The 27,930-nt window shown below is 39.7% G+C and overlaps 1 protein-coding gene across 1 annotated transcript; it reads left to right on the forward strand.

Annotated features, from left to right (window-relative positions):
* Positions 1 to 10,188: 10,188 nt before the first annotated feature.
* DACT2 (dishevelled binding antagonist of beta catenin 2) lies at positions 10,189 to 26,545 on the forward strand. The gene is made up of 4 exons (XM_020970444.2): positions 10,189 to 11,073; positions 19,245 to 19,377; positions 22,170 to 22,460; positions 23,834 to 26,545. Exons 1-4 carry the CDS (start codon positions 10,768 to 10,770, stop codon positions 25,642 to 25,644), a joined length of 2,541 nt encoding a protein of 846 aa, XP_020826103.1. The 5' UTR covers positions 10,189 to 10,767; the 3' UTR covers positions 25,645 to 26,545.
* Positions 26,546 to 27,930: the final 1,385 nt, after the last annotated feature.

Genomic DNA, 27,930 nt, shown 5'->3' on the forward strand with positions numbered 1-27,930 from the left:
AAATTTAGACTGCAGTGGAATGCATCAGATATCAAAGTAATAGAGCTTATTCTTACCTTTAAGGCAATGGTTTTCAAAGTGTTTCCATGTCTGTCATCTCATTTTCTCACGACTATTAACTTCAGAGGGAAGTAGGGCTCACTGGTCTTACTTCTTACGTGAAGAAACTGAGGCTTAGTAAGTGAGTTATTCAAGACCAAATTGACTGGAAAATGTTAGAAAGTAACTAGGCAGAACCCAAAACCAGGCATTCTGACACCTAGTGCAGTGATTTTTTTCCCCCAGTAATAAAAAAAAGTAAAGTCCCATTGGAGAAATAAAAAACGAAATTAGTATAGGTCACAGGGGTAGGGACACTGTGGCCTCAAGGCCACATATGGCTCTAGTAGATATGCACTTGAGGACCTGTAGGACCACATGTGGCCTCAAGGCCTCCTCAGAGGAGGAAGTGGCCTTTTTTAAGGAAGATAAGATATAATAATAATTAATAACAATAATTATAATTCACGTAGCACTTTAGGGGTTTAGGAAATTATTTCCTTACACACTATGAAGTAGAGGATGCCAGTATTTTTGTACCCATTTTATGAACCTTAAAACAGAAGATCACAGAGGTCAAGTGGTTTGCTTGCCTATAGAAGATTGAACCTATGGTTCTCAAATTGAAATGAAAGAAGGCTACAAAGAGGAGCCAGAGTCGGAGGATGGGATTTTGACAAGTGGAAAAGCAGATAAAGGACTTATAGACAAAGAAAGTAACATAAGCTGATGCAAGATAAAAGGAAAGTTCTGGTTATGTTTATGAAAGAAGAATGAGCATTTCGCATTCCTGGTTCTTAGGGCTTGTTAAAGGGAGTAGGGTGGCATATTGGGGAAAAGATATTTTGCAGCCAGGACCAAGAGAGCCTTGAATGCTATGTTCAGGAGACTGGGTTTTATTCAGTAGGTAATCAACAGTCATTAATGATATAAATGATTACTGAGCAGGGGAGTGATCGAGATCAAGGTTGGGCTTTAGAAAGATTGATCTAGCAGCTTTGTATAAAGTAGATTGATGGCTGGAAGTGGGGATTGGAGGATGATGATGAAGCTCAACCTGAAAACAGTGTGTAAGATGGATTAGACTGAGCAGAGAACGGAGGTGGGGAGACTAGTTAAAAGACTGCCCAGATTGCTGAAGCCTTCTTCTCATTCTTGCATAGGAAAAAAGTAATGAAGGCCTGATAGAGAGAGATCAGCAATGCAAATGGTAAGGAGAAACAGGCAATATTGGAAGTACATTGAAGAAGCAATGACTAATTCTGTTCTGCCTTGGGACATTTCTTCAGCTGTGCTTTTGTCTTAAAGTGTTATTTAACTTTTCATCAATTTATATCTCCACCTGCATCGAGAGTTTCTTGGGGACAGGAAGTGTCATATTTCTTTGCCTATACTTCACAATATTCTACACATGGTAGGAGTTAAATATTACTGATTTAATTTTATCCCTTCATTCAATAAATGTTTATTAATTCAATTCAGAATTTTTTAAAGGTGTGCAGAAAAATGTGAAAATATGTTTTACATGATTGCACATGTATAATCTATATCAAAGCATTTGCTTTTGCTCAAGGAGGGGGGAAGGAAGGAAGGAAGGAAAAGAGGGCATTTAGAACTCAAAAATTATTAAAAAATGAATGTTAAAATTTGGTTTTACATGTAATAGAGAAAAAATAAAATAAAAATATTCTTTTTTCAAAATGTGTGAAACACTGTACTAGGCTATGAGAAAGATATAAAATTTCATTTAGATAGGGTCCCTGGCCTTTTGGAGCTTACATTTGAGTAGGGGACTAAGGGGCACAGATCATCATAATACAATGTCATATATAATCCACTCAAATTACTCTTTTTATATGCCAAAAGAGGTATTATCTAACTGAAACAAAACTCCTTTTAACTAAGAAGAAATTCTCATCTGAGTTGGCCATTGAGGAGCTGCATGTTATAATTCCAAAAGATTAAGAAGCTGGTATCCCTTATCTATTATGTCTAGTTTATTTGATAATTATAATAATAATTTCATATTTAATAAATTCAGTACATTTTATTGACAGAGTAATAATAATTTCACAGTTTAAAACCTGTGAAAAGAAAATACACTTTTTTAACTAAAAACATTTATTTGGAAAAATATATTACATGTTGGTTAAAATTTCATTCATTTATTCATTCATTCAACAATCTTACTAACATGAAAAGCCCTGTAAGAACACTTCCAGTAGAAGAATATTCCACTGGGCTTATGATCTCATTAATACAGGTACTCTTATTAATAATGCAGTTCAAAATTCATCCAGGTCTGCCCATCCTGCCTTGTCCTTTATTCATGTCTTCTCCTAAATCTGTCATAGAGGAAACACCAAATTTGCTGAGAGCCTTCCTCTCCTTTTCTTAAAATTGCATCAGGAAAAGAAATAACACGGTTACCAGTGGAACACATAGACCATACATTGGTTATCCATCTCTCTTGCTAAGTGACCAGTATTTTTTTTTCTGATCATACATTTCCCTAGTGACATACTTTACACAGCTTCTCCTATGAAATTCCTAATTTCTAATCTACTGCAGCCTGCACATGTCCACTATTTTCTACTTACCTTTTGGGTGATTCACAACTTCAGTTCTTCAAGAGACTATAAAAGTTCAAGACTTGTGGCTATACAAAATCACTTGATCTTGTTTATAAGAACACCAGAAGTTGTTAAAAAGATGAACCTTAAAAAAAATGAACATTTATCTCAAGGGGAACATGGAGTCATTAAATGAATTATATAATTTGCTAGAAGTAATCTAGCTTATTCTCTTGTTTCTTTCAGTTCTGGTCTCAATTCGTTGTCCGATTACGCTGTTTGTGAAAGATAAAAGCACTGATGGACCCGGCTCTGTAGTTTGTCCATTCAATTGAATTTCATAGTCTGAACAAGAGATATTCTTCATCCACTTGTGTGTGTGTGTGTGTGTGTGTTTCCTGTGTAGAGAGGCCAAACTCTACATTTCCCATCTGGCTGCACTCGCCAATATGCCTGCATTCCAGGTACCTTCTTTTTCCCCCTTTCTATTTCCTTTTATGTGCTTTCTTCTCCCATTGGATTGTAGGCTCCTTGAAGAGGCTATCTTTCTTTTTCATGTTTTTTTTTTGATTCCCAGCACTTAGCACCATGCCCAGCACATGTCTGATAAACGCTCATTAACTGATAAACCTTTTTGAGTGATTATTTATTTAGTTTAGAAGTCTCTGAGATGTTGTGGGTGTTGATACACTTAGCACAATACCATCTACAAACTGTCTGGACAATATCACCATATCTATGGAAACCATGTCCTGTCATGTAGAATGTTACGTGACAGGGGCAAACACCTTTGGTGAACATATAATTTATGCTTTTATTCAATAATTCGTAATCAGGAGATAGTTTAGCAAAGTTATCTCAGTTGCATCTTCAAAGGAATTTTGCATGATTTTGACACATTAATGGCTGAAATCTCTAAAGAAGAAAGCCTTTAAGTTGGTATTTTGCTCTACCACATTAAATACTTCTTTGAACAAAGTATTTCATCAAGCACTAATCTCAGTTCTTATCTTCTTTATATATTTCAGTTATTTGTGTGACTGTAAAGACGTGTTTTACTATGGAATATAATTTGTGAAAGCCTCCTGCTCCTTTCTCATACCGCCATCAAAAATGTCCTTGAGGCCTGTGAAGATTATGTGTAAAAAAAAGTGCATAGAAATGTAAATGTAAGCATATTAAGTCAATAGTTTTTGACACCCTTTCAGTTGCCTTTTTAAAGTAATAAGGTCCAAAATTTGAGAATCAATTCCTCAACGCCCTCAAGATAACGTCACCTTGAACACGATTCCCTCTGTCTATACTGGATTTTGTCTGGCTCTTTTCCCCATCTTTGCTTTCTTCAATGATATTTCCAATACCTAATGTAGCTCATCTCTCATGGTGATATCAAAGTCCAAATACGGTGGTTCCACTGTCCAATGTGAAAATAATTTGTTATAAAAATCACTACAGATCTTTTCCTTGTTTGCCTTTTTTTGTTGCCCTCTTCAATCTTTAAACAACCTTCAGATAGTTTTATTTATTTACCAAAAAGTTTTAAACTTGCTTTTCCAATCCACTGTTTCTTGCCTTTTTTTATAATGTGATGCAACTCATAATCTTCCACCAATCTTCTTTTCACAACAAGATTTTATAAAAAGAATCTTCAACTACTATTGAACATGGCTATGGTCTCTATATTAGTCAAGGAAATAAAGTGCTTGCTCACTAAGGTTGTTTCTAATCTCCTTTGGTCTCCTCGTTATGCCTAATTTATATCAGTTAAACTTATGTAGGAGATTGTCATATTTAGTGTTGATGTCTATTCATTTTTATTATTCATTCAAGTTTTATATATTTTAAAAAATTTACTCTAACCTAAGTTTGAAAGAAGAAGTAGAGGGAAGAAGGCTAGATTTAGAGTTAGAGGGGTAGGTTCAGATGCTGCCTTGAACAAGCAACAACTTTTTTAGTCTTCAGTTTCCTTGACAGGGAAATGAGGGCATTGGACCTGATGACCTTTAATGTCCCTTTCCATTTTAAATCTGGGATACTCCATTCCTATAAACCAGATGTCTGATGAAACAGTGACAGCTGATTCAGGAATAACTCTTACACGGTAATGAGTCATTTCTTATCTACCCAAATATAATCACTTTTTATTTTTATTCTGTTATTTAGTGCTTTCCATGTCCAGAATCTCTTGATTCATTTTTCAAACTGTTAGTGATATATAAGCATTTGTGTACCAAATAAGCATTTGGCTACTCCCAACCTGTATTTTGCAACACATTTTTCAGCATCTTTGCTTTCACACACCTTTGCGTTGCACTGAGCATCAAAGTCTGGATTTACTTAATCTGCAGGGTCTCATAAAGGTTTTTTTTTTTTCTGGAGTTTCTCTGCCTCTTCATTCCCTCCAGCACATGCTTGTGCATCAGCTGCCATAACTTTCATGGCAGTCCTTTTGAGAGTACTCATTATGAGCTTTGCAATATGAGAGGGCTAAATGTTCCATGAAATGATGTTTCTTTTTGCCTTCAGATTCATCCTAAAAACAATTTCTTTATTTGTCTCTCCAAGAAGGACTGATGAGTCATCCTTCCATTTTGCTGCAATTCCCTTTCCTCTCAGGCTTCATTTCTATTGAGAATATCAAGACAAGGACAATCAAGTTCCTCCAGCAGTATGTTCATTTGTTGGCAGGGGAACAAGCAACTTATATTTACAGTACTAACGTCAAAGTCAACGAGATTTTATTAAGCATATACTAATGCTGACAAATACAAGAAAAAAGAAAACCAGTCTCTGCCCCAAAGGAGCTCACTTTCAAATTGGGGAAGACCATACATAAAAAGAAGTTGAAAAAGGGGAGAGGGGTGGCACCTCTCAGAGGAACATAGAGAAAGTCCACAGAGTCTGGAGTCAATATTTACAATCTTTCTGAAGGCTTCATGATTCTTTAAACCTTCTAGGTCTTTCTAGGAATAAGTGTTTGTATACATGTGCACACACACAGATATATACACAGAAATAGACACATATGTGTATGTGATACATATAAGTATACCATACACACATGTACAATATACATGCATGTACACATATGCACGCTATATGTACCTTGACCCCAACATTTTTTGGTCTACTTTGAGAATGAGGACAACCATCAACAACAACCATATACATACATGTATACATATACATGTATATCTGTCCCTGCCACCATCATTGCAGAAGCAGATTGGGTCCATACAGGGCTAAGGGTCTTAATTCCTAACCAAATCCAGGCTATGAAAGAATTTTCACATGTTATAAATAATCTCATCACCAGAAGGTTGGTCACCAAGTGATGATTGTTTTCGGCCTCATTAACTCATTAAACTATCTACTAAGTAAGACTTCAGAGTAGGAATTCCTTGCCTCATGAAATCAGAGACCCTTGAAATACTGAAGAAATAATAGTGAGGAAGCAAGTTGTTTCATGTTATCAATATAGCCAGGAAAATTGGACTATAAATAAATGTGCTTATTTCACCAAGTTGAAACAAAAAATATTTAATTGAAACAGAACTCTGACCCTGACCTAAACCACAGGCTCAAACAGAGCATACCATATTTTACCTCATAATCATCACAGATTTTATGCCAAATTTTTTTGCAAAAAAATGGGGTATGAAGCTTTTTTTTAAAAAAATTGTGCCAGTATTACTTAAAAATCACTTATTACTGAACTGTCTTTGGTACAAGATTAGGATACATGGAATACTCATGAATATACATTAAAATTGAATACTGACAATGTGTGTGCCCTGAGAAGTCTAAGCTTGAAGCTAGTAATACACAGACATAAATGGGTATTCATATGCCACTGATGAATACATTGCTGCTTTGTTTACCTTTTAAATGCTGTGAGGAACAGAATTATATGGACTTATAAATAGAATTATATGCGACGATTATGTGATGAAAGGTTAGAAACCAATTTTTGGACTGAAAAAAGAGGGTATGCCGATTGTGTGGTGAAATGTGGGACTAGGTTTTTTTCTCCTAATAGGTGGTAAAATGAACAGTAAAATCACCTTTTCCTTTGCTGCATTTACCATTTAGTCAATGCTTGCTGTTTGCTCATTTGAGAAAATGCTCATGGCCTCAGGCACAGTTACTGGTTGACAATTAGCACAATGAATCTGCTGCCCAGACCTGGTTCACCACTACTGGCTACCATGCATCAGTCAGGTTCTCCATCTACTTCTCTAAATTGCCAGTGGAGAGAGCATTGGATTGAGTGACTTTGGGCAAGTCAGTTTCACCTCCCTGGGTTTCCTCATCTAAAAAAAGAGAGGACTGACACCGACTGCCTGCCATGCTGAGAAAGCACTATTTCCTTACCTCTAGCTCATAGGTTCCTTTTAAATGCAACTCAAATATCACCTTCTTCATGAAGCCTTTCCTTATCTTTGTAACTTCCAGGACCCCCCCCCCACTTTGTATTTAACTACTTTATATGTGTGTATGTGTGTGTATGTGTGTACACACATATATAGAGAGAGTATATATGTATACATATGTATGTATATGATTAGTAGTTGTGGTTGCCCTTCATTCTCAAAGAGATCCAAAATGACATCATTATGTTAGGGTTAAGGTACATATAGTTTGTAAAGGTGTACATGTATGTATATAACACTCACATATACACACACACACATTTATCACATATACGTATATACAAACACTTACTCCTATTTGCCCAGGGCCCTGCACAGTACTTGGCATGTAGTAGATATTTAATAAATTCTTGTTGATTTGATTGATTGTACTATATCTTTTCCAGTTGTAAAATTCTATGCTCTTATGATCTGATTTCTATTCCTGACAACAATTAACTATCTGTGTTACTTCAATCAAATAATTTAACCTCTCTGGGCTTCAGTTTTTTTCACAAGTAAACTGAGTATGTAAGACAGGATGACTTAAATTTTCTTTCCAGATCTCAGAGTCTTTTGCAATTGGTTGGGGGGGCGGTAGGAGGAAAGGGCTGGAGATTGTCATCAAAAAGTCTTTAATTCAGTGCCTTTTAGTGGCAGAAGGTAAGCTACTTTATAGCTACAGCTCCTGCCTAAATTACAGTCACTCACTACAGCAGTTTAGAATGAGGCCTCATGAATTTGAGGAATTTTTAAATGAGGAGATTTGGTCAGTTTGGCCTGCCCATTTTAATGCCTCTCCAAATGAGTAATTATGTGGTAACTCAAACATCTGCACTAAGAAGAAGAAAAGGAAACTCATGCACCAGGTTTATGTGTCCAAAGGATATTTATTAAAGGATATTCTTTACAACCCACTAGGGAGAGAAGTAGGGTACTATGGGCCTTCAAATGTGCTTCCAAGGTTGAGACAATAGTAAGCTGCTCCCTGGATTGTGATGGTGTGATAGTTTCAAAGATTTCTTCTCAGTTTTCCCTTTTTATATGGGAGAAGTCCAATGTATTAGAGATGTTCCTTCCTTTTCAGGGACCCCAAAATGGAAATTGTTGGGCAGCAAGGTGCTATCTGCTACCTCTTCTTCTAGATCTAGGTTTTAGGTTCTTTGAACACAATAATTGACTGAGGAAATGAGGGTATGGGACCAAAATGCTTCCTGATTTACACATATCTCTAATTTAACAAAAAGGAATACGAACGATGACATTGTGGATAAAGTATTGGACTTAGAATGAAGAAGACCTAGGTTCAAATCTGTTTATTCTCCCCCCTCAAAAAAAACCAAACAAACTAGCTGTGTGACCCTGGGCAGGTACCTAACATTTATGTGCCTCAGTTTCTACATCAGTAAAATGAAAATGTTAGATTCTGTGGCCTATAAGGACCCTTGAAGCTCTAAAATCTTTGATGCTATGGTCTTATTTATAATGTTATAAAGCTATCTGATCCAAGTGGGCACTTTATGAAGTTATTATTGGCAAAAAAGGGAGAGACTATCCCAGCTGGTTTTAAAGATGCACGCAAAAAATCGAGACAATTAACACAATATTCATGTTACTTATCTGGGTAAATGTCAGGAGAATGACATTGGGTTATTCTTTCAAGGCCTTATCCAGGGATTGTAACCATGTTCCCCCCCCCCCTTAATTCTACAAGTGAAATGCTAATTCAGATTCTATTTGGACAAAAGGGATAAATTTCCACTACACAAAGATTCTAAAATGACTATAATGTAAAAACAAAAACTTCAATAATTTTTTTAATGATAGTGTTTGGTTTTCTTGCAGGCCCCTTCATTGCTTGATAAGGAATCTGGGGTTTGTAGCATGAGTGTTTCTGGGGATCTGCATCTAAATAAAACTGCTGCCATACTGTATTTTTGCATCTTCACATCTCCAGCATCTCATAATGTCTTTGTACATAGTAGGTAGTTTAAAAAATGCTTGTAGAATTGAAAATTGAGTCATCCCTTTTCTCCAGGTGATAAAAGCCAAGGCTTGAACTCAAGCTTTCCTGACTCTAGTGCTTGGTCTATCACAAACTTCACTAATGATTGAATACAGGAGATGAAGAAGGAGGAAACATGAACTTTCTTTTTAAATAAAAATTCATACTTTGGAGGTATGTTGTTCTCATGCTCCAAGAATTCCTACAAAACTGATACATGTTCCTCTGAATTCAACATTTTCATAAGGTGATAGACCTCAAGCAGAACTCTTCCATTCTTATGTCCCTCTCCTCTTCTCCCTCTTCTCTTTCTCATCCTCTTCACCCATGTCAGCCCCTTTCCGGTTTGACATGGCATCCCAGAATTTTCTGTCCTTTAAGCTAATGCTATTTGTCTGTCCAAGATTGATTCAGCCCAGACAGCGCATACTATTCCTAGCTAGCAGGAAGGTTCTAATGACAATTACTGAAAGGGGATGGAGGTGGCTAGCATACACATTCTGAAATCACAACCAGAATTAGAATCTCCATCAGCTTTCACCCCACTTCCTGCCGATTCCACACTTCCAATACACAAACGCAATTTCTGCCCCTACCCCACCCCCCACGTAAGCACCTTGAGGAGAGGCTGTTTGTGTCTTCAGTTCTGTGGGACCTGGCCTTTCACATAGTTGGCACTTAAATGCTCATTGAATTTGGTTGACTTGAACTGAATCGAGTCATTAAAAGCTGCTTCCTATCTGAATATTATTATCTTCCTCTTCTCCTCCCTCTCTCACTCCCTTTCATTGCTGAGGCATTAAGTTACTACTAAAAAGTACTACTTCAGTCACTGAATTGAGAGGGAAAAGTTGGGAATCAATATTTCAGAGACAGAAGTCCTGCTTTTTCTTACTATATCTATCTGATTGACTCAGCAAGAGAAAGAGGGGGGATGGGGAAGGGAGAGACAGACAGAGAGAGACAGACAGAGAAAGGGGGCGAAAGAGAGAGAGAGAGAGAGAGAGAGAGAGAGAGAGAGAGAGAGAGAGAGAGAGAGAGAGAGAGAGAGAGAGAGAGAGAGAGAGAGACAGGGAGACAGAGACAGAGAGACAGAGACAGACAGAGACAGAGACAGAGACAGAGACAGAGAGTACATACTCCCAGCCAGGAGGAAGCTTCTAATGATTGCCAGGAGAAGATAGAGAGAGAACCGACACACAAGAATTGCCCGCAGTGGAGGGTGGGTCACTTGGAGGGGTTAGGAAGCCTAGGAAGGACTGTGACCTCTGGGTGTGTGGAACTGCGCATAGCCATTAGAAATCCCCACACCTCCTCCCCATTGCCGGGAGCGGAGGCGGGGGAAGGGGCATCGGCGCGAAGGAGGAGGAGAGACTACGGGGGAGGGCCCCTGAGCACAGGCTCAATCTCTATATCAGCATCCAGCCAGGTAACTGGCTGGCCCGGGGGCTGCCTGGAGCTGCACGAAACGCCCTGCTGCGGACCTTCGCACTACTCCCTTTGCTCTAGTCTCGCCTCCCTCCGGCCCCCTCCCAGCTCATTTCGCCCATACCCCCAGCACCCCGCCGTCTTCCTTGGACTTCGAAATCCATTCTGGCCCCGCTTTGCGCCCTCCTCCTGAGTGCGGGCTAGGGGGCGGGGTGCAGGACCCCCTTCCTCTCGGGCCCCCGCCCCCAGCACACACTTCTTCTCTCCCCTCCCACTGGCTATGCCCTGCCGGCTGTGCTAGCCTTCGGACATGTTGGTGGTAAGCGGTCAGACCGGAATGAAGCGGCCGGCCGAGGGCTGGGATCGCAGCCGGGTTCGCGAGAGACTGCATGCCGCTCTGGCCGGCCTCCAGGAGCTCCAGGTGCTGAGGGACAAGCAGCAGACGCTGGTGAGAGGGGCTCTGGCCATGCAGTCGGCAGCGCCGCCACCACCCCCGCCGCCGGTTCCCCGAACGCCACTGCTCCCGCAGCCTCTGCCCTCGACTGTCCCTGCGGGAGACCCGCACAGCAAGGAGCATCGATTAGAAGCCACTCTCACTGCTCTCAAGGAACAACTGGTAAGGATTAGGGGACTGAGAGCGAGGCAAAGGACAGACGAAAAAGCCTGCACGTCTAGCCTTAAAAATGACGTTGGTGGCTGTGCCGGGTTTTAATTTATTTCTATCTTGTAGCATTCAGCAATAAAAATTGATTGATACGACATCCCCCATTGGAGTTGCTTGGTTGGGGAGGGAGAAGTTTGTGGGGGAGAGGGGACGAAGGGGTGGGAGAGTTTTGTGTGTGTGTGTGTGTGTGTGTGTGTGTGTGTGTGTGTTTTAACAGACTGCACCTTAGTAAAGCCATTGGTATAGAAATGGATAAGGAATGTGTACAATCACTCTGAATAGGGGTTAATTTATGGCACTTATAAGTGCAATAAGTAACATCAGTATAAATAACTCATAAATATCTAGCAATAAATAACTTCAACGTGTATATCACGAAATCGGTTCAATATAGGATATGTTTATAAATTATGTATTTATGGACACGTAACCAGTTTGTGTACACACACATAGAGAAGACTCTTGCTGCGATTATTATTGTTGTTGTTTAGGCAACAAGAGCATTTTTCATATCCCCGTGATGAGAGAACACTTTTGATGCCCTGTTTTTTGCTCTATTTTGATTGTCAAATGACATACTCTGGATGCAACTTGTATGTCTAGCTGGTGCATTGAAGTGCGGCGGACAGCGCCTGACTGCAAAGTGCCGACTAGACTGGGTTGAATGTTGTGAAGTCATAACAACTGCGTGTATGATTTGAATGGGGGTCTTTTCCATATTAAACTGCACCATCTTAACTGTTAAAACGACAATTTTGGAGAGAGACTGTAAAATTCAGTATTCAGAAAAGTTTATAATTATGAGAACGTTTCATTTTTTTAAATTGTTTTTGTGATAAACATATTTGGCTTTCTCAACATGCTGTAGTGTTTTTGTGTTCTGATAGTCTCTGGTTAGTACACTCCTTGCCTTTGGCAATCAGTGCAAATACAGATTATGTAGCTCTTTGTTGATAGTTTCATATAATCTTGAACTGAAGAATTTTAAATGTCATCAGTAGTGCCCCCAGGTTTTTGTTTTCTTATCTAGTATATAGTTCTTTGTCTTTCATGTGTATTTTTTAAATCTTACATCTGATATGCTAAAAAAACCACTTTTATCCTGTTTGTTGACTCTTCAGAAACCCTGTTTAGAGGCTGGTGCCTCTAAACAGGGGGACTATGCTGCTCTAGCAAGGATGAAGATAACAACAGTATCATTATCAATGCAGTCTTGACTTGCTGTCTTGAGGGATTCAAAGTGCTGTGAATCTAGTCTCCTTGCATCTTCCTGTGAATGTGGAAGCTATTATAAATAATTGAGGCAATGAGAGGTTTTGTCATTTGGCCTAGGGTCACACCTTTGAGAGGAACTAGAAAGAGAGACATCTAACTTTTTGGTTCGTTGTTCTACCAGTAAGTCAGCAGCTGGGGCTGTTGGGTAAAAAGCAGTAGTATATTGCATACCCCATTCAGTGCATGCTCAATTTCTGTGGCCCTTATTGTCGTTGTTGATATAATAGCCTATTCTGAACATGGCATTTATTGGGGTGGGCTTTAGGGGCAGGAGGAATGGCCTGGAACTCAATTTTAATTGATGTTTGGTTTTTGGCCAGGTATACCATAGCCTGAATAGAAATATCGCATTTATGGTAAGAAGGAGCTATAGAGATGGTAACCTGAGTTATTCTGTTAAGGGGGAGTTAAGAAATGCAGCTGATGATTAACTTGGTTTAAATAATATACAAATCAAACTTGTAAGTACTCAGCCTCTAATTACAAGTAGCTTTTTGGAACAGATCAAACAACTTTTTTTTATTTTTATTTTTTTAATATGCGGACCAGAAGGAACACGCAGGCTTCTGCCTTGCAACTTTGTTCTTGGAATGGATTATGTGATCAAAAGAGAAGAATAATTGAATTTGTGTGACATCAGCCCAGCATTTAACACTTATATTTTCATACAAGGGAAAAATTAGGATGGATATTAGTTTCATAAAGAAGACTCCTCAAAAAGCTTTTTCCCCTCTTGAGAACACTGGCAATTACACACTTCAATAACTTAAAAGTTAATTCAGAGTGTCTCCCCCACCTCCACTCTGGGGTTAAGTTTGGTCATCAGTTTTCAATCAGGTGTGAAAGCAAATGAATATTTATTTAACTGGTGGCAGCTTTATTCCACAGACTCTTCCAAGTGAAAATTAGCTTTAGTATTCCAGAGGATTACATGTTAATTCACATTTATAAAATTATGTTTTAATCTCCAGATTATTGCATTCACCTTTTCATTTCTTATCATTATTAGTTAAAAATAAGGACACCCATTTTATCACTGTAAATATAACACAGGGAAGCAAGAGGAGGGTTAAATGTCTATGGTCTTGTTGAGGTTTCCAGTCTAATGAAAATGCCTCTGGCCCCTAAATCAAAGCCATCTGGGAATGTGTAGCCAGTAGATACAGAGTTATTTAATTGTTTATATGTTCTAAGGAAATTCAACATTCTTTACAAACTAGATGGCACTCTCTCCATTCCTCTTTTTTTTTTAACAAGGTTTAAATTCACTTAGAAGAAAGTGGCGAGCTCTTATTACCTGGAATGCAATGAACAATAGTTTGGTAGTTATTTCTTTCACCAGTAGGTGCTGCTGGAGTCAATGTTGCATGGTGGAAAGCTTCATAAAAGGTTATAGGGTCTTTCCTGCCCTTGTGGATTTTACTGAAATTGACTTTGCATGTCCTGTCTTGTTGCCAGTAGCAATACAATAGTTCAGTTTCATAGACAGGCTCAAACTTCTTTTGCTGCAGCAAGCTAGCAGCCTGACTTTGTAACTAAAAACTTGGTGCTCTGGTTCTAATCTCTGTAGTGATTTCTGCTTTGATTTATGTTCACAGTTACTTTTCTGTGAATGTCACTGAAGATAATTTTGTTTTGATGTTTACTGTCTTTTCTCAAAATTTCCCAGAATGCTTTCATAGCAATTATATCTGTCTACATCTTTGAATCCCAGGGGCAGGTTTATTATTCAGCTTCCCAGATGGGGAGCTGAGGCCAGAAAAGTGAAAGGATTTATTTGCTCAAGGTCACTCAGTGAGACACCATAGTTAGCAGTAGTATGCAGATCTTGTCAATCTCTAGTGTGCTTTCAATTAGACTGAACTGTCTTTCTTCCTACTCAGAAGGAGTTAGGTGATTCTGATCTACTTCTGGAGAGGATGGGGCAAGATTCAGAGTTAATGTGTGGAAACTGAAATGTGAAATATGCTTTATTTCCATCCTTTCTTGCCTATGTAAGGAGAGGCAAGGCAATTGTCACCTCCTATTAAGCCATGAATTTTAAAATAGTCATGTTAGAATTATTTCCCAAGCTTTCCATTCAATGCCACAAATACTTATTAAGGCAAGATACTAAATACTCAGTATAGCATATATTCTCAAGAAACATAAAATTAAACAAGGGAGAAAAGACTACACAAATACCTGGGATGTCAGAGATAAGTACAAATCAGTGCTCTAGGAGAATCGCTGCGAGAAATTTGAGAAAGAGAAGAATCACAGCTGGTGGAGTTATGGAAATCTTCCAGGAAGTGTGGAGGATAGATCTGAAGAGAAGTGAGACCAGAGACAGGAGGACTAGTTAGAAGTAAGCTGTTAAAGTAAAAGAAGTGAGAGCCTGCAGTGGTCTGATAGCAGGGTGAATGGGAAGGAGGGGCATGAGGTTGTAAGACAGGGATGAATCAAAATTATCTCCAAGATTTTGAGCCTGGGTGACTTGAAGGATGACAGTGTCATGATTAGGACTAGGTAAATTTAGGAGGGGAATGGGGTACGGTTTTTGGAAGCAAGCATAGATGGAAACTAGGATTTGAATTTTGAACCTGTTACCTGCCATCTGTGTGACCTTAAGGCAATCACTTGAATTCGCTGGGTCTCAGTTCCTCATCCAACAAATGAAAGGCTGGGACTAGATCACCTATAAAGTCCATTCCAGCCTAAATATATGATACTATGATTTTAGATGAGGAGGACCCCAGAAGAAGGAATATAAATAAATTAAGAAGGGATCTAAGAAAAAGCCAATTCAATCTTTCTCATCAAGGGAAGAAAAGTAGATTATAAGGAATACACATAAAATCAAAGGTGTTGCATGGGAGACCAGTGTATAGTTCCTCAGGGGCCATCTAGTTTTAGAGGTGATGAAGCCAAGGACCAGAGAGGTTAAGGTTAAGTGATCTGTTCTAGGTCACACTGGCAATAAGCATCAGAAATAGTATTTGAACCCAGGTCTTCTAGTTTCTCTTTCGCCTCTATCAAAACATTGTGGAAATGTATCTTGAGTAACATGTGGCCTAGTACCTATATAGGTAAGTGAAATGAGGAGTTGAGGCAACTTTGTAGGCAGTGGAAGAATCATGATAGTTGCTTATACAGAGAGAAAGACAACCTGTATTATCTACGCTGGCTCCTAGTATTGACAGAATTTGTTGTCTGTTATTGATTTAACTTCTAGCCCATTTCTCTGGCACATAGTAGGTGCTTAATAAATGCTTACTGATTGAGCATTCCCACTACTGATAGCTACTGTGTAGTAAAATAGTTCTCATTCCATGTGTGTTTCAGCAGAAATGCTCTTGACATCAGGATTTGCCATTGTGGGAGGAAGGAGACGAGAATGAGGGGGCTTTCTGCAGTGGTCAAATTGCATATATGAATCATTTAAACTATCTACCCATTAGTTTAAATAAAAGAAGCTTGGCTTGTTGCTAAGAAAGGAGTTAATGAACAGCACAGAGACATAAAATCCTCATGGTAAGAGACAATGGGAAGGGTTAACGAGGATGCTGTAAATCATGAATGTTGGTTAAAGTGCTATAAAAATGCAGGCAGGTCCTGAGGATGTAATAAATAATCTGTGAATACCTGAGAGCCTCGTGGTAGATTTTGTGGCCCCCCTTCCATTAATCAGAAACCACAGTCTAAAGAACTGGCTGGGCAAACATTAATCACAAAGCAATTAATTACAGAAAAATAAAAGACCTATTTCTTTCAGGGGAATGACCCACTATTGAAGAGTCATTTGGGTTCCCCCCCCTAAAAATAAAAGGGAAATCATGCTTTGGAAGTGAAAAGATAAAATAAAATAGCAAATAATTTAAAATTAAAGAGGGGAAGAGCTAACAAAGGGTTTGGCTGTCTTGGTCCTATGGGTTTTGTTTTATGACAGGAAGAGAAAAAAAATCACCTGTTTTGTTAGAAAGTGCTTACAGACTTTTTTTGTCTGACTCAATTTAACTACCTTTTTGTACATTAAAAAGCAACAAAGAAGCTTGCACCTGTGCCTTTCTAGTGGTGGTGGCTCTGAGGTGCTTGGGAGTCCAGAAGAAACTTTGGAATCTCCATTTGGGTGATATGAGCTGGTGCCTAGAATGCATAAGTAAGAAGAAGGCACTCACCTTCAAGGATGAAAGATTCTTGTTTCCAGCTTCCTTTGGGATGTGACTGTGGATTAGACAGTCAATGCTGCTTCTACCATTTTTGTAAAGACAATGCTGAAAGTGGTTCATACTAGAAGAGGACCTAGTATTTGGGCATCAGGGCAGAAATAGCTGACCAGAACTCATTTGGAAAAAAAAAGGGGGTTTTCAGGGTGGTGAGTGTGGGTATAGGTGTATGTACTCACAAGCACACTCCTTTATTTTTTTCCTCCCCTTAAACTTCCAACAAAACTGTTGGAATAAGGATTGTTGAGATAGTAGATGATTAGAATGACATATAAATATAAATATATATATATATATATATACACACATACACATATATACTTTTATATATATGATATACATACACATATACATATATGTATGTATTATATACATACACATATATATACATATATATATACATATATATACATATATATATATGTGACTTAGTGTTTTCACCTGTGTAAATTCCTGCTAAGTAACTTCCTCTAGGAAATCCTTGGCCTCTAGGAGCATGTAATCTCCTGAAGGAACATGATGGATACATCATGTCTGCAAATAAGTAAATACAATATAATTTGAAGAGGAGGAGAATTCTAACAGTCTAAAACATATTTAAATTCTTATTTCAACTCTTCTATATCTAGGGTGGGATAAGGGAGATGGGCAGGGAAGGCTTCAGAGTAGTTGACACTTGGTCGAGGCCTTGAAGGAAGATAAAGATTCCTGAGGCAGGGTTGAGGAGAGAATGCATTTGAGGAATGGGGGATTGACTAAGAGCAAAGACATTCTTGAAGAATGGAAGATGGCTGGGCATCTAGGTGGCGCAGTGGAAAGAGTACTGGAGGACCTGAGTTCAAATGTGACCTCAGACCAAACACTTGACACTTACTAGCTGTGTGACCCTGGGCAAGTCACTTAACCCCAATTGCCTAAAAAAAAAAAAAGATGGCGTGTCAAGTTTAGCAAGAGTGCAGTTGAGCATGTGTAAAGAGTGATGTGAAATATGGATAAAAAGGAAGGCTGGAACCTGACTATGAAAAGCCTTAAGTGCCAGACAGAGGAGTTTTGTATTTTACCCTGCAGGCTATGTAGAGCTCTGTGCCTTCCAAAACAAAATATCTTGAGAGTGATGTAGAAAATAGACTGAAGAAGAGAAGAGAATGGAAGCAATTAGGACCCTAGTTCAGGAAAGTAATGATCAGATCTTGAGCTATGGCTGAGGCCATGTTAATTCAGGAAAGGTACCAGATGCAAGAGAAATCAATAAGACTTGGCAAACTCATTGCATTGGGGGCAGGATGAAGAAAAGGGAAGAGTTAAGGATTACTCTAAATGGACTAGGAGAATAATGACACATTTAGGGAGAAAAATGAAAAGAAGTAGTTTTGAATCCTGGTCCAACCATCCTTATGTGACCTTGGACAGGTCCTTTAAGATCCGAGCTTCATTTTCTTCATCTATGGAATGAAGAAATTAGATTACATGACCTCTAAGGTTTCTTCTAGATCTAAATTTATGATCTTGTGTTGAATCTGAGATGCCAGTATGACTACCAGGTGAAGATGCCCTGGACATAGTTAGTTAGCTACGTTTGGCTTGAGTTCTGGTCAGAGATTAGGGTTTGATGTTGTAGATTCTGGAGTCATTTTCATGAAGATAATAATTGGACTTTTAGGAATAGATAAAATAAACTGAAGGGATTACCTTTTCTGTGGAGAAATTGTACAGAGGAGAGATAGAGAGAGAGAGAGAGAGAGAGAGAGAGAGAGAGAGAGAGAGAGAGAGAGAGAGAGAGAGAAAGTAATAGGATAAAGCCTACTCTTAAGAGTTAGGAGTGGATGATCCAACAAAGTGCTATTTGGTTATGTCATCATGGTATAAATTAGGCTAGACCTTACATCCTCAAAAGTTATGCCAGTAGAATACTCAACATTGACAGGTTTTGCCAAGATTAAATGCCTCAGAGTAGGATAACTAAGGATTTCATTTGTTTCAGTTGTGTCTGATTCTTCATGACCCCATTTGGGTTTTCTTGGCAAACAGTGAAGTGGTTTGCCATTTCTTTCTCCAGCTCATTTTTACAGTTGAAGAAACTGAGGCAAACAGAGGAGGGTCACACATCTAGTAAGTATCTGAGGCCATATTTGAACTCATGAAGATGAGTATTCCTGATTCCAGGCCTGGCACACTATCCACTGTACTACCTAAGCTGCCGAAAAGCTAAGTATTAGCCTAGGTAAATTCTAGAGATACTTATTTTCTGAAAGCTAGCCACCAGGTGACAAATTTGCTTAGCTGAAGTTACTCACGAAATCATCTCTAAAACAAAAAGTTCACTACCTGTGATAGTGAGAGGAATGCCCACATCAATAAAATCACCAGCATTTTTAATGTAAACATAAGTCATCATGGAATGGTAGATAGAGAGAGCTGGCCTCAGGAAGACCTGGGTTTAGTCTCACCTCCTTGGACCTATTAGCTGTGTAACTCTGGGCCAGTTCAAAGCAACTGTCCAAGACTAAATTGCTGCATTTCCTCACCAAGTGGAATCCTAAGTTTGGCCAAAATAAAATAAAAAGAATATTGCTTTTAGAAATTAAGATTCTCATTTCAATTCTCTTGTACTTCTCTTTTATTTCTCTACCCCTCACTTTCTAGTCACGCTTAAGGAGACAAGATGTTGGCCTGAAAACTCACTTGGATCAACTGGACCAGCAGATAAGTGAACTTAAATTGGATGTAAACAAGACTTCCAATGAAAACCTTGATAGTGACAGCAGGCCCAGTTCAGGTAAGGCCCCAGGAATGTCATCTTATGAAAATTACCATTACTGTCATACTGACCACAGTCTTAGGGAGCATTAGGCTGTAATGTTTTCATAAATGTCTCCTTAATATTAATATTAGCCATAAAGATCTGACCAGTAAGTCAATAAGCACCTACTGTTTTAATTAAGCACTTACTGTTTGCCAGGCACTATGGAATACAAAGAAAAGCAAAAGATAGGCCCTGCTTTCAAGGAACTCACAATCTAATGAGGAAAGACAACATATAAAAAGTAGGTGAAAAGGACAGGTTGGTGGAGTGGGGGTGAAATCCAGAGGTGTGCAAACTGATGGGAAATGATGAAATGGTTGTCCCAGATACCCTCTTAAATGGAGGGTCTGGGGGAAGTTCTCCACCCTTCATCCTCTCCACTCAGAGAGAGGGAAGCGCAGGGGGTACTAGGAGATATGGATTTCACAACTGATGTGATCTTGCAAGATGATGAGATCTGTCTACTGGTGAATATTTTCAAAATAAAATGATTTTTTTCAAATTTTTCAAAATATTTTCTGAAGGCAAACAGTAACTTTTGATCTCTAGTAGACATTGTCAGTTTAGTTTGAGAGGCAGAATGGTGTTGAATTGAATTGAAAAAAATACTTTTAAAAGTACAATTCAATTCAAGGACTCTGGATTTGTAAGTCAGAGGCCCTGGATTTAAACTCTGGCTTTATTATTTACTATTTATGTGACTTTGGGCAAGTTATTTCAACATTCTGGATGTTTTTCATCAATGAAGTGAGGGGAATTGGGCCACAATGTTCTTTGAGGTCCTTTCTCATTCTAAATCCTGTGATCAACTGTGTTAATAGTTGTTCCTGCAACAGGACAGTCATTAATATTATATTGACTACCTTATTCACCACGAGGAACTTTCTAAGACTTTCCTCTCTCCTCAGGCCCCTAGCTCTGTCTCTTCTCTCCTTATTCTTAGCAGATGACCTTTTTTTCCCTTTTTTGGTTGAATTGACTGTCTGACATAAGCATCCTTAATTACCTTCTTCCACTAGGGGATTATCCTCTCTACTTTTCTTCCAGCCTTAGAATAAATGGTTGTCTTTCTTCTAGAAGAGGATAAACCCTCCATACCCTTTCCATCTTCTACAGGACTTTGTTTCATCCCCTTTCTTGATTATGTCTTCTGTCTTTCCCTTTCTATTGACTCTTTTCTTCTAGCCTGTCTAGCCTAGTCAGGTCTGAGCACCTAACCTAAAAGTACCTTCCCTTGAATCTGCTACACCGTCATGCTGTCATCCTATCTTTTTCACCTTCACTGTGAAATTAGAAACAGTAGTTTATAATTGTTCCTTCTGCTTTATCACTACTCACTCATTCGTCATTGCTTTGCAATCTAGCTTCCCTCTCTACTATTTACTGAAAATTCCCTCAGCCCTAATGACCTCCTTTAGCTAAATCCATTTTTTTCTGCAGTCATCCTTCACCACTGTAACTTTTACCCCATCAAAGTGATAATACTTTCTCCTCCCTTGTTTCCTCTGCCACTATACTCTACTCCTCTTCTGATTACTTTCTTGCTTCTTCATCCTCCTCTTGAAGTATAAGTATCATTGAAGGTTTTTGACCCTTGCCTCTTCACTCTTCAGCTTCCACTCAGATCTCAGATATTCCCATAGTTTCTTATGGATGACTACCAAATTTATGTATTCATAATGCTAATCTTTCAAATTAACTCCAGTTACTCAATTCCAACTACTTATTAGACTTCTTTAACTAGATGACTTCAAATTCAACATGTCCCAAATCAAACTCACTATCTTCCTCACTAAACCTGAGACATACTTCCAGTAACCCAGTTTCATAAATTGGGAGTCATCTTTGATACTTCCCTCTCTCTTAACCTTACATACACTTGTATATGATAAAATTCAAAGTACTATTGATACTGACTTTGTAAAAATCTCTCACATCTGTTGCCTCTTCTCTATTCATCCTGCTATAATCTAAGTTCAAGCCCTTATCGGACTGTTGGATAGCCTCCTTTCTGTCCTCCCAACCTCCAGTCTCATCCCCGTATCCAATCCATCCTTCATAAAACTATCAAAATAATCTTCCTGATTGACTGATTTAGCCCTGTTATACTGCTTAATGCTCAAAAACAGACCAGTGCTCTTTGTTGCCTATGGGTTAATAAACAATCTCCTTAAACTGTCATTTAAATATGCATAGACCCTCTGTAGTCCACCTCCAACCTTATTTCATTCTACTCCTTTTTTTGTATTCAATATTCTAGTCAAATTGAACTATGAGCCATCCCCTGATCTTACCCTGTTGACTCCTCCATGCATTCGCTCAACCCAACCTCCATGCGCATTGTGAACATTGACCTCCCCCTCCTCCCTGTCTGTTAAAATCCTTGGCTTTTTAAAGCTTAAGTCTCTACCACCTCTTCCATGAAGCCTTCCCCAATAACTCCTCATTTTCCTAGAGCATCAACATTCTCTATGCTATATTATACATGTGCTTACACATTCCATGTCTCCCTTAATAGGTTATGAGGCTCTTGAGAGCTGGGTCTATGCTCTTCTTTTCACTTCTGTTGCCTAATTTCTAAGGACAGTAACTAGCTCCTGACTAATTGAGAAATGTTTGCTAAATTGAATTCTATGCACCTAATAAAAGAATACAGAAAAAGTAGAGATGTTATATTGAAGATAGCAGTATGTCTGGTTGGCAGCACAAGTCTTGTATATTCCTAGACCACCACGGTAATTCCATATTTTGTTTACCCTATCCAGGCTTTTATGACCTGAGTGATGGTGGTTCCTGTTCTTTGTCCAACTCCTGCACATCTGTCTACAGCGAGTCCATCTCCTCCTCTCATAGCAGCCTGCTTCCTGGCATCCAGACCCCCAAAGTCAGGCTCAGCATCTTCGACTACCGCCCCAAGTCTGCTGATGAGACCACTGTCCATAGTGCCCACCTCCAACCTCAGAGACTACCTGTCAGTGAGGGTTGTTGGGTCAAGGGCAGCCCAGAGAGTGAAGGTGAAACTCTGGCCAAGTTCAAACCAAGGCCAGTTTCCACAGGTAAAGTATAATCAGGAAATAGACCTGCTCCCCATCCGAAAGTGATTCGTTAAAATTATCATAAATCCTTAGGTCTGAGTGGCCTTAGATCCTTAGATCATAATGACCATTACTAAAAGGAGGTGGAGAACTAATCCTGCATGAATGGCTTGATACATGTTGCTCTGTTTTTGAACTAGGTTCTTGAGTAGAAAAGAAAGATGACCATCCTTTTCTGGCCATTGTAACTCAGACATAATTCTAGCAGCAATCATTACTATTAGTACTATTGATGGAAAGAGTCCTAGACTAGAAGTGAGAAGACCTAGGTTCTAGGCCTGACTCTGCTTCTTATGAGTCATGTGACTCTAGGCAAGACATACAATTTTCTCCATTTCCTCATGTATAAAATTGAGAAGTTGGACTAGAACAGGAGTCCATGAACTTGCTTTGTTGGGTTTTTAAGATATTTTGATGATTGTATTTCAGTATAATTGGTTTCCTTTGTAATCCTGTATATTTTATTGTATGCATTTAAAAACATTCTGAGCAGGGGTCCATTGGCTTTTCCAGAACAGCCAAAGGGGTCCATAGCACAAAACCAGTTGAGAACCTCAGGACTAGATGATCTCTAAGGTTATTGCAAGCACTAATATACTTATGATTTGCTTTTTTCAAAAGTCTATTTTTTAAAAAAATTTTAGGCAATTGGGGTTAAGTGGCTTGCCCAGGGTCACACAGCTAGTAAGTGTCAAGTGTTTGGTCTGAGGCCGGTTTTGAACTCAGGTCCTCCTGACTTCAGGGCCGGTGCTCTATCCACTGTGCCACCTAGCTGCCCCCAAAAATCTTTAAAAGGGTATATCTAGAACTATGTACTGGTGTACAAATAAACATCTATTTGAGAGTCACCCCTTGTGCATATTTTTAAAAGTTTTTGTTCTATGTATGCAGAGGGGTCTTCCTTTGGCCTCGGTGTGATTTCATTAGTATGAGTATTCCTTCTGCCAATTCAGGGTGCAACCCTTTTGTGCCTTGTGTGTTGAAAATATGACTGAAAACATGTCAGCCCCTGGAGGTCAGTTGTCTTAAGATGAGCCTTCCTCCAGCAGAGCCAGGCTGCTCATCAAGAAAGAATGCTATGTGTTCCAGCATGCCAGCATTTGTGATTCACTAGAATAGCCTTGGAGACCCAAGAGTCCCCTGCAAACCAGGATGAGCCATCTGAGTAAGATTTTGTGGGAATATAGCAAAGATTCAAACAGCAATTCATTTCCCTCCTAGGAGTCAATATTTGTTTCATATTACTTTGCTGAAACACTAAATGACATGAATGCTGTATTAAATTCACTCTTTTCACCTCTTTTACTGTTTTGATTTGTTTCTCTTATCCCTAGGTGATCTTGAAAGAATTGTGCCAACTGATGGAAGCCTTCAGAAGACAACCACTGATCCGAAGTCTGTGTCACCTCTTTGCCATGGAACAGAAATTCTGTTCCATGTGGTGGACCCTAAGTATCAGAGTGACTTGATCTCCAAGAGTGGCAATGATATATACCCCTATCCAAGTCCTCTGCATGCAGTGGCCTTGCAGAGCCCCCTGTTTTCTTTGACTAGGGAAACCCTAGAGACTAACTACCACTTGCCCCTTACTAAACCCATCCTGAGTAGGTCAGGACCCAGCTTAATCAGGACTAAACCGATTGTTGAAATTCCTCCTCCTGGTGGCTATATTGACAAGCTGCTCCAGCTGACCCGGGACAGAGGGAAATACGCAGGGGGCAGTGTGAGTGAAAGGGGATCAGCGAAAGGGCAGGTGCCCCCATCTCAGCAGAGGCTCAGTATTGCTCCTAGCCTCAGCGGGCTGAGAGTGAACAGTGGCAGCCAGCTAGAGAAGCAGGTCAGCTCTCCAGAAAATAGGCAGGCTAAAGCAGGAAGGGTTCAGGGAGAGCTGCCTGATGGGACCAGCACAAAACTGCAAGAAGCCGCAGAAGCCTGTTTAGATGTGGAACAGCTCGACAGCCAGCAAAGCTTGGAATCCTTGGCTACAAATAGCTGCTTCCCTGGTGAGGTCAGCCCTGCCCCTACTCAGGAAGAGCCAGGGGTCATTGGTCTTGAGCAGGACCCACCTTCCTTCTCCCAGGTGCACCAATCACATCTCAACATGGCTCCCCAAAGGTCAAATGCTAAAGTCATCCTGCCACCCAGAAAGGTGGGCAAAAAGGGGACCAGTCTTGTCACGGGTGAGTTTGTCCATGCTCAATTTGTCCCTGGAGAGGCCCACCTGATGAGGCTGAAAGCAAGCAATCCCAAGGCAAAGGCTTTGAAGGTCAAACGAAGGAGCAGTGATAAGGCGCTGAGGCTTGGGAAGCAGCAGCCACTGTTAGTGGAGAGGCCACGGGGAATGCATGCAGTGTCCCGACTGACCTCAGAGTGGAACCCTTCTCCAAGGTCCCAAGGAGGAAAGAACCTCGTGAGGAGGCCAACATTTGTTGGGGAAGTGACTGGTCGGTCTTGCTCTGAATCTAGCCTCTTTCCTGTACAGTTTCACATCCCAACAGTGGTGTCCCGATCTGAGATTTACCCAGCCTCAGCACATCCTTTGTACTCTTTTGAAGCGGCTCAATTCAATATGGTAGCCAACGGGGGTGCCAAGAAGAAGCAGCAGCGGAAATGGCAGTCAACTGTGGAGATCTCGGCTAAGACCCACCTGACCAGCTTTTCTGCTGACACCAGCTTAGCCCTGCCCAGGCCACCTGCAAGGAGAACTGGCATCTTCCGGACTGTGAGCACAAGGTCCAGGCCCAAGGTACATAGCCATAATGCTTATGCCAAAAGTGAGTCAGACCACTCAGAATACTCAGCTGAGTGTGCCTCACTCTTCCACTCCACCATAGTCGAAACCAGTGAAGATGATGTCAGTGACTACACAGCCAACTGTTTTGGGGATAGTGAATCTGAGGACAGTGACTCAGAGGGGGCCTGTAGGAGCAGTGAGAGCAGCCTCACCCTAGACTATGAGGAAGCTGTTGGGAGCGAGCTGATTTGGCCCAAGGCCATCGTACAGCAACCAGGAAGGGCGCAGGCTGCCTCTAAGTCATCTCACCATCCAGTGCCCAAAATCTGCCGCATCAAGGCCTCTAAGGCCCTAAAGAAGAAGATTCGGCGATTCCAGCCAGCATCTCTAAAAGTTATGACCATGGTGTGAACAAAAACGAAAAAGAAAAGGTCCCAGCAGAAACCAGGTTGACTTTAGAACAAGATGGGTTGGGGTTCTAAAAAAATGCATTATGGATGAACCAGAAATAATGCCCCCCAAAAGGCCAAAGGACCTTTTACTTTGCTAATATTGGTATAAAGAGCAATGTGTGTAATTTCTTTATCTTTCCATTGTTTATTATACAAACATGAATTTGTGTTATCTTGCCCACTTGACTCTGTTTTCAGAAATCCTGTTTAGAAAGGGAATTGCCTCAAAACCAGAAGATGCAACTAGATTCTGTATAGTGAGTATCATGCCAGAAAGGTGAATGGGGAATATCATTGCCCACTCTGCTGGAATGATTCTCTGCCTTGTAGCATGATGTTTCAGGACTCATTCACACTCACTTTACCACCCAAGCCAATTTCTTTTCCACGTCTTCTAATATTTACATTAAGTCAGTGGTAATACATTTCTCTCCAAGCCTCCTGTTTCCTTGAGTCATAGCACAGCTGCCTCCAGTGCACCATGCAGAAAGTATATTTCTCAGTTGTGCTTGGCCACACTAGCCAAAGAATGATTGGTTTTTCTGGAGGTTTTTGTTTGTTCTTCTCTATCTTTCAGAGGGAGAGGGGGTGGTTGTGAGGATAGGTATTGGAAATTGGGTCTGAGTTCCTGAGGCATGCATAACCCTTCCCCCTTAAGCCCTGACCAAGCTTTAGCTTGATTCAGTCACCAAAATGGTGAATATTTCTTTTCTCTTATTTCCCCCCTAGCATGAGGAAGAGGTCAAGTTCCCTGTTGAAGCAACATCATTTTGAGTTTTTAGTAGAAAAACCTATCTCATGAGATCTACACTCTGGCTTCAGTGGACAAAAGTTGGGCATAAAATATATTTTTAAACAGCCTCACTGTCTTTTCATTATTATTATTATTATTATTATAATTATTATTATATTATTATTATTATTATTATTATTTGTCTTTCAATCTGTTTTTTTTTTCTCTTAAAGGGAAGAGGGTGGTAAGAGGAAGGTACAGGTTTTTTAATTTAAAGTTTCTTGTTGAGTATCTCCTCATTTTACTTTTGTAAAGTTTCTCCCAGAGAGGCCACCTGGCAACCCATTGTGAGTTAGGGGAAGGGAAGAATTCAAGCAAAAGGCTGATTTGTCCAGGTCACATAGTGAGGGAACTGGGAATCTGCTTAGCCCTAGGCCAGCTGCACACTTGACTGGAGTACTTTGAAGAATGTAGATAAGAAAACAACATTAAAATACTAGTTGATAAAGATTTCTATACCCTCGTACTTCAGAAGTTAAATATTCATGTAGCAATTGCACAGTCCAGGATGTAGTTTCAGAAGCTTAACATTTTAGAACAAAACATTTTTGTGGCAAGTAGAGGAAAGCTAATGTTTTAAATAGCAATACCTAGGAATAAGGTGTTTCCTTTTTGGATAAAGTATCTGAAAAGTGTAAACATTTTAAAGGTTCAGAGTTAGGCTTTGAAGTTCAAACATTCAATCTGACAGACTGGAAGATTCACACCTTACTTTAATGAAGTAGGCTTACCTGTGCTAATAAGTTCTTTGGCATCAACCTTCAGGAAGACAGTATTAAAAGAACTATTTTTGGAGGGTCTTATTTTGAGACCTGCAATACAGAATCATTGCCTACTTTATACACAATTCCTAATCCTCACAACAGTCTCATGACAATGCTGTGATGGAACTATTGTATTCATTTAGCATTTGGGAGATCTGAGGTATACTTGGCTTAAGTGATTTCCCCCCCTCCCACCATCACCACCTCCTTCCCCTCAGGGTCATTCGGCTAAGGAAGGCAGTGTGGAATTCCTAAGAATGAGGGGATCCTTTCTTTTGAGCTTTGCCGAGAGTTAGCTGCTGCTTGGTCTATTCCATGCTTGAAACCCCAGTGAAGGTTTTGGAAGCTGGCTTCACAATCTCATTTAACAAGGCTATCCTATATTATGAAAATTATACCCGGAATTTTGAAATGCTTTTCTCACTACAGTGTTTTACATATAATACTATCAAATTGCTTCCTTCCCCTAATATCCTTGGGATAATAAAGCATGCATTAATCTTATAGGTAGAGGGACACTTTGGATTTACCAAGATCATAGTGAATCAAAATTGAATGAAGTTAAATTGAGACTACAGAGTTTGGTCCTCTTGTCTCTACCTTTTTATCCTTCACAAAACACTGTGCTGGGATTTCCTGATGAGCCTCCATTTTGATAGAGGGTGGTACGTTTTATCAAGGCTTATCC

Source organism: Phascolarctos cinereus, unplaced genomic scaffold, assembly GCF_003287225.1.
Source record: "Phascolarctos cinereus isolate Bilbo 61053 unplaced genomic scaffold, phaCin_HiC Scaffold_5;HRSCAF=322, whole genome shotgun sequence".
Lineage (NCBI taxonomy): Eukaryota > Metazoa > Chordata > Mammalia > Diprotodontia > Phascolarctidae > Phascolarctos > Phascolarctos cinereus.

Excerpts from the sequence above, each read along its gene's own strand:
- DACT2 (XM_020970444.2), top strand. The coding sequence starts at position 10,768 with ATGTTGGTGGTAAGCGGTCAGACCGGAATGAAGCGGCCGGCCGAGGGC. Across the intron at positions 11,074-19,244 it reads CTGCTCTCAAGGAACAACTG|TCACGCTTAAGGAGACAAGA; the intron begins GTAAGGATTAGG and ends CTCACTTTCTAG. Across the intron at positions 22,461-23,833 it reads ACCAAGGCCAGTTTCCACAG|GTGATCTTGAAAGAATTGTG; the intron begins GTAAAGTATAAT and ends TCTTATCCCTAG.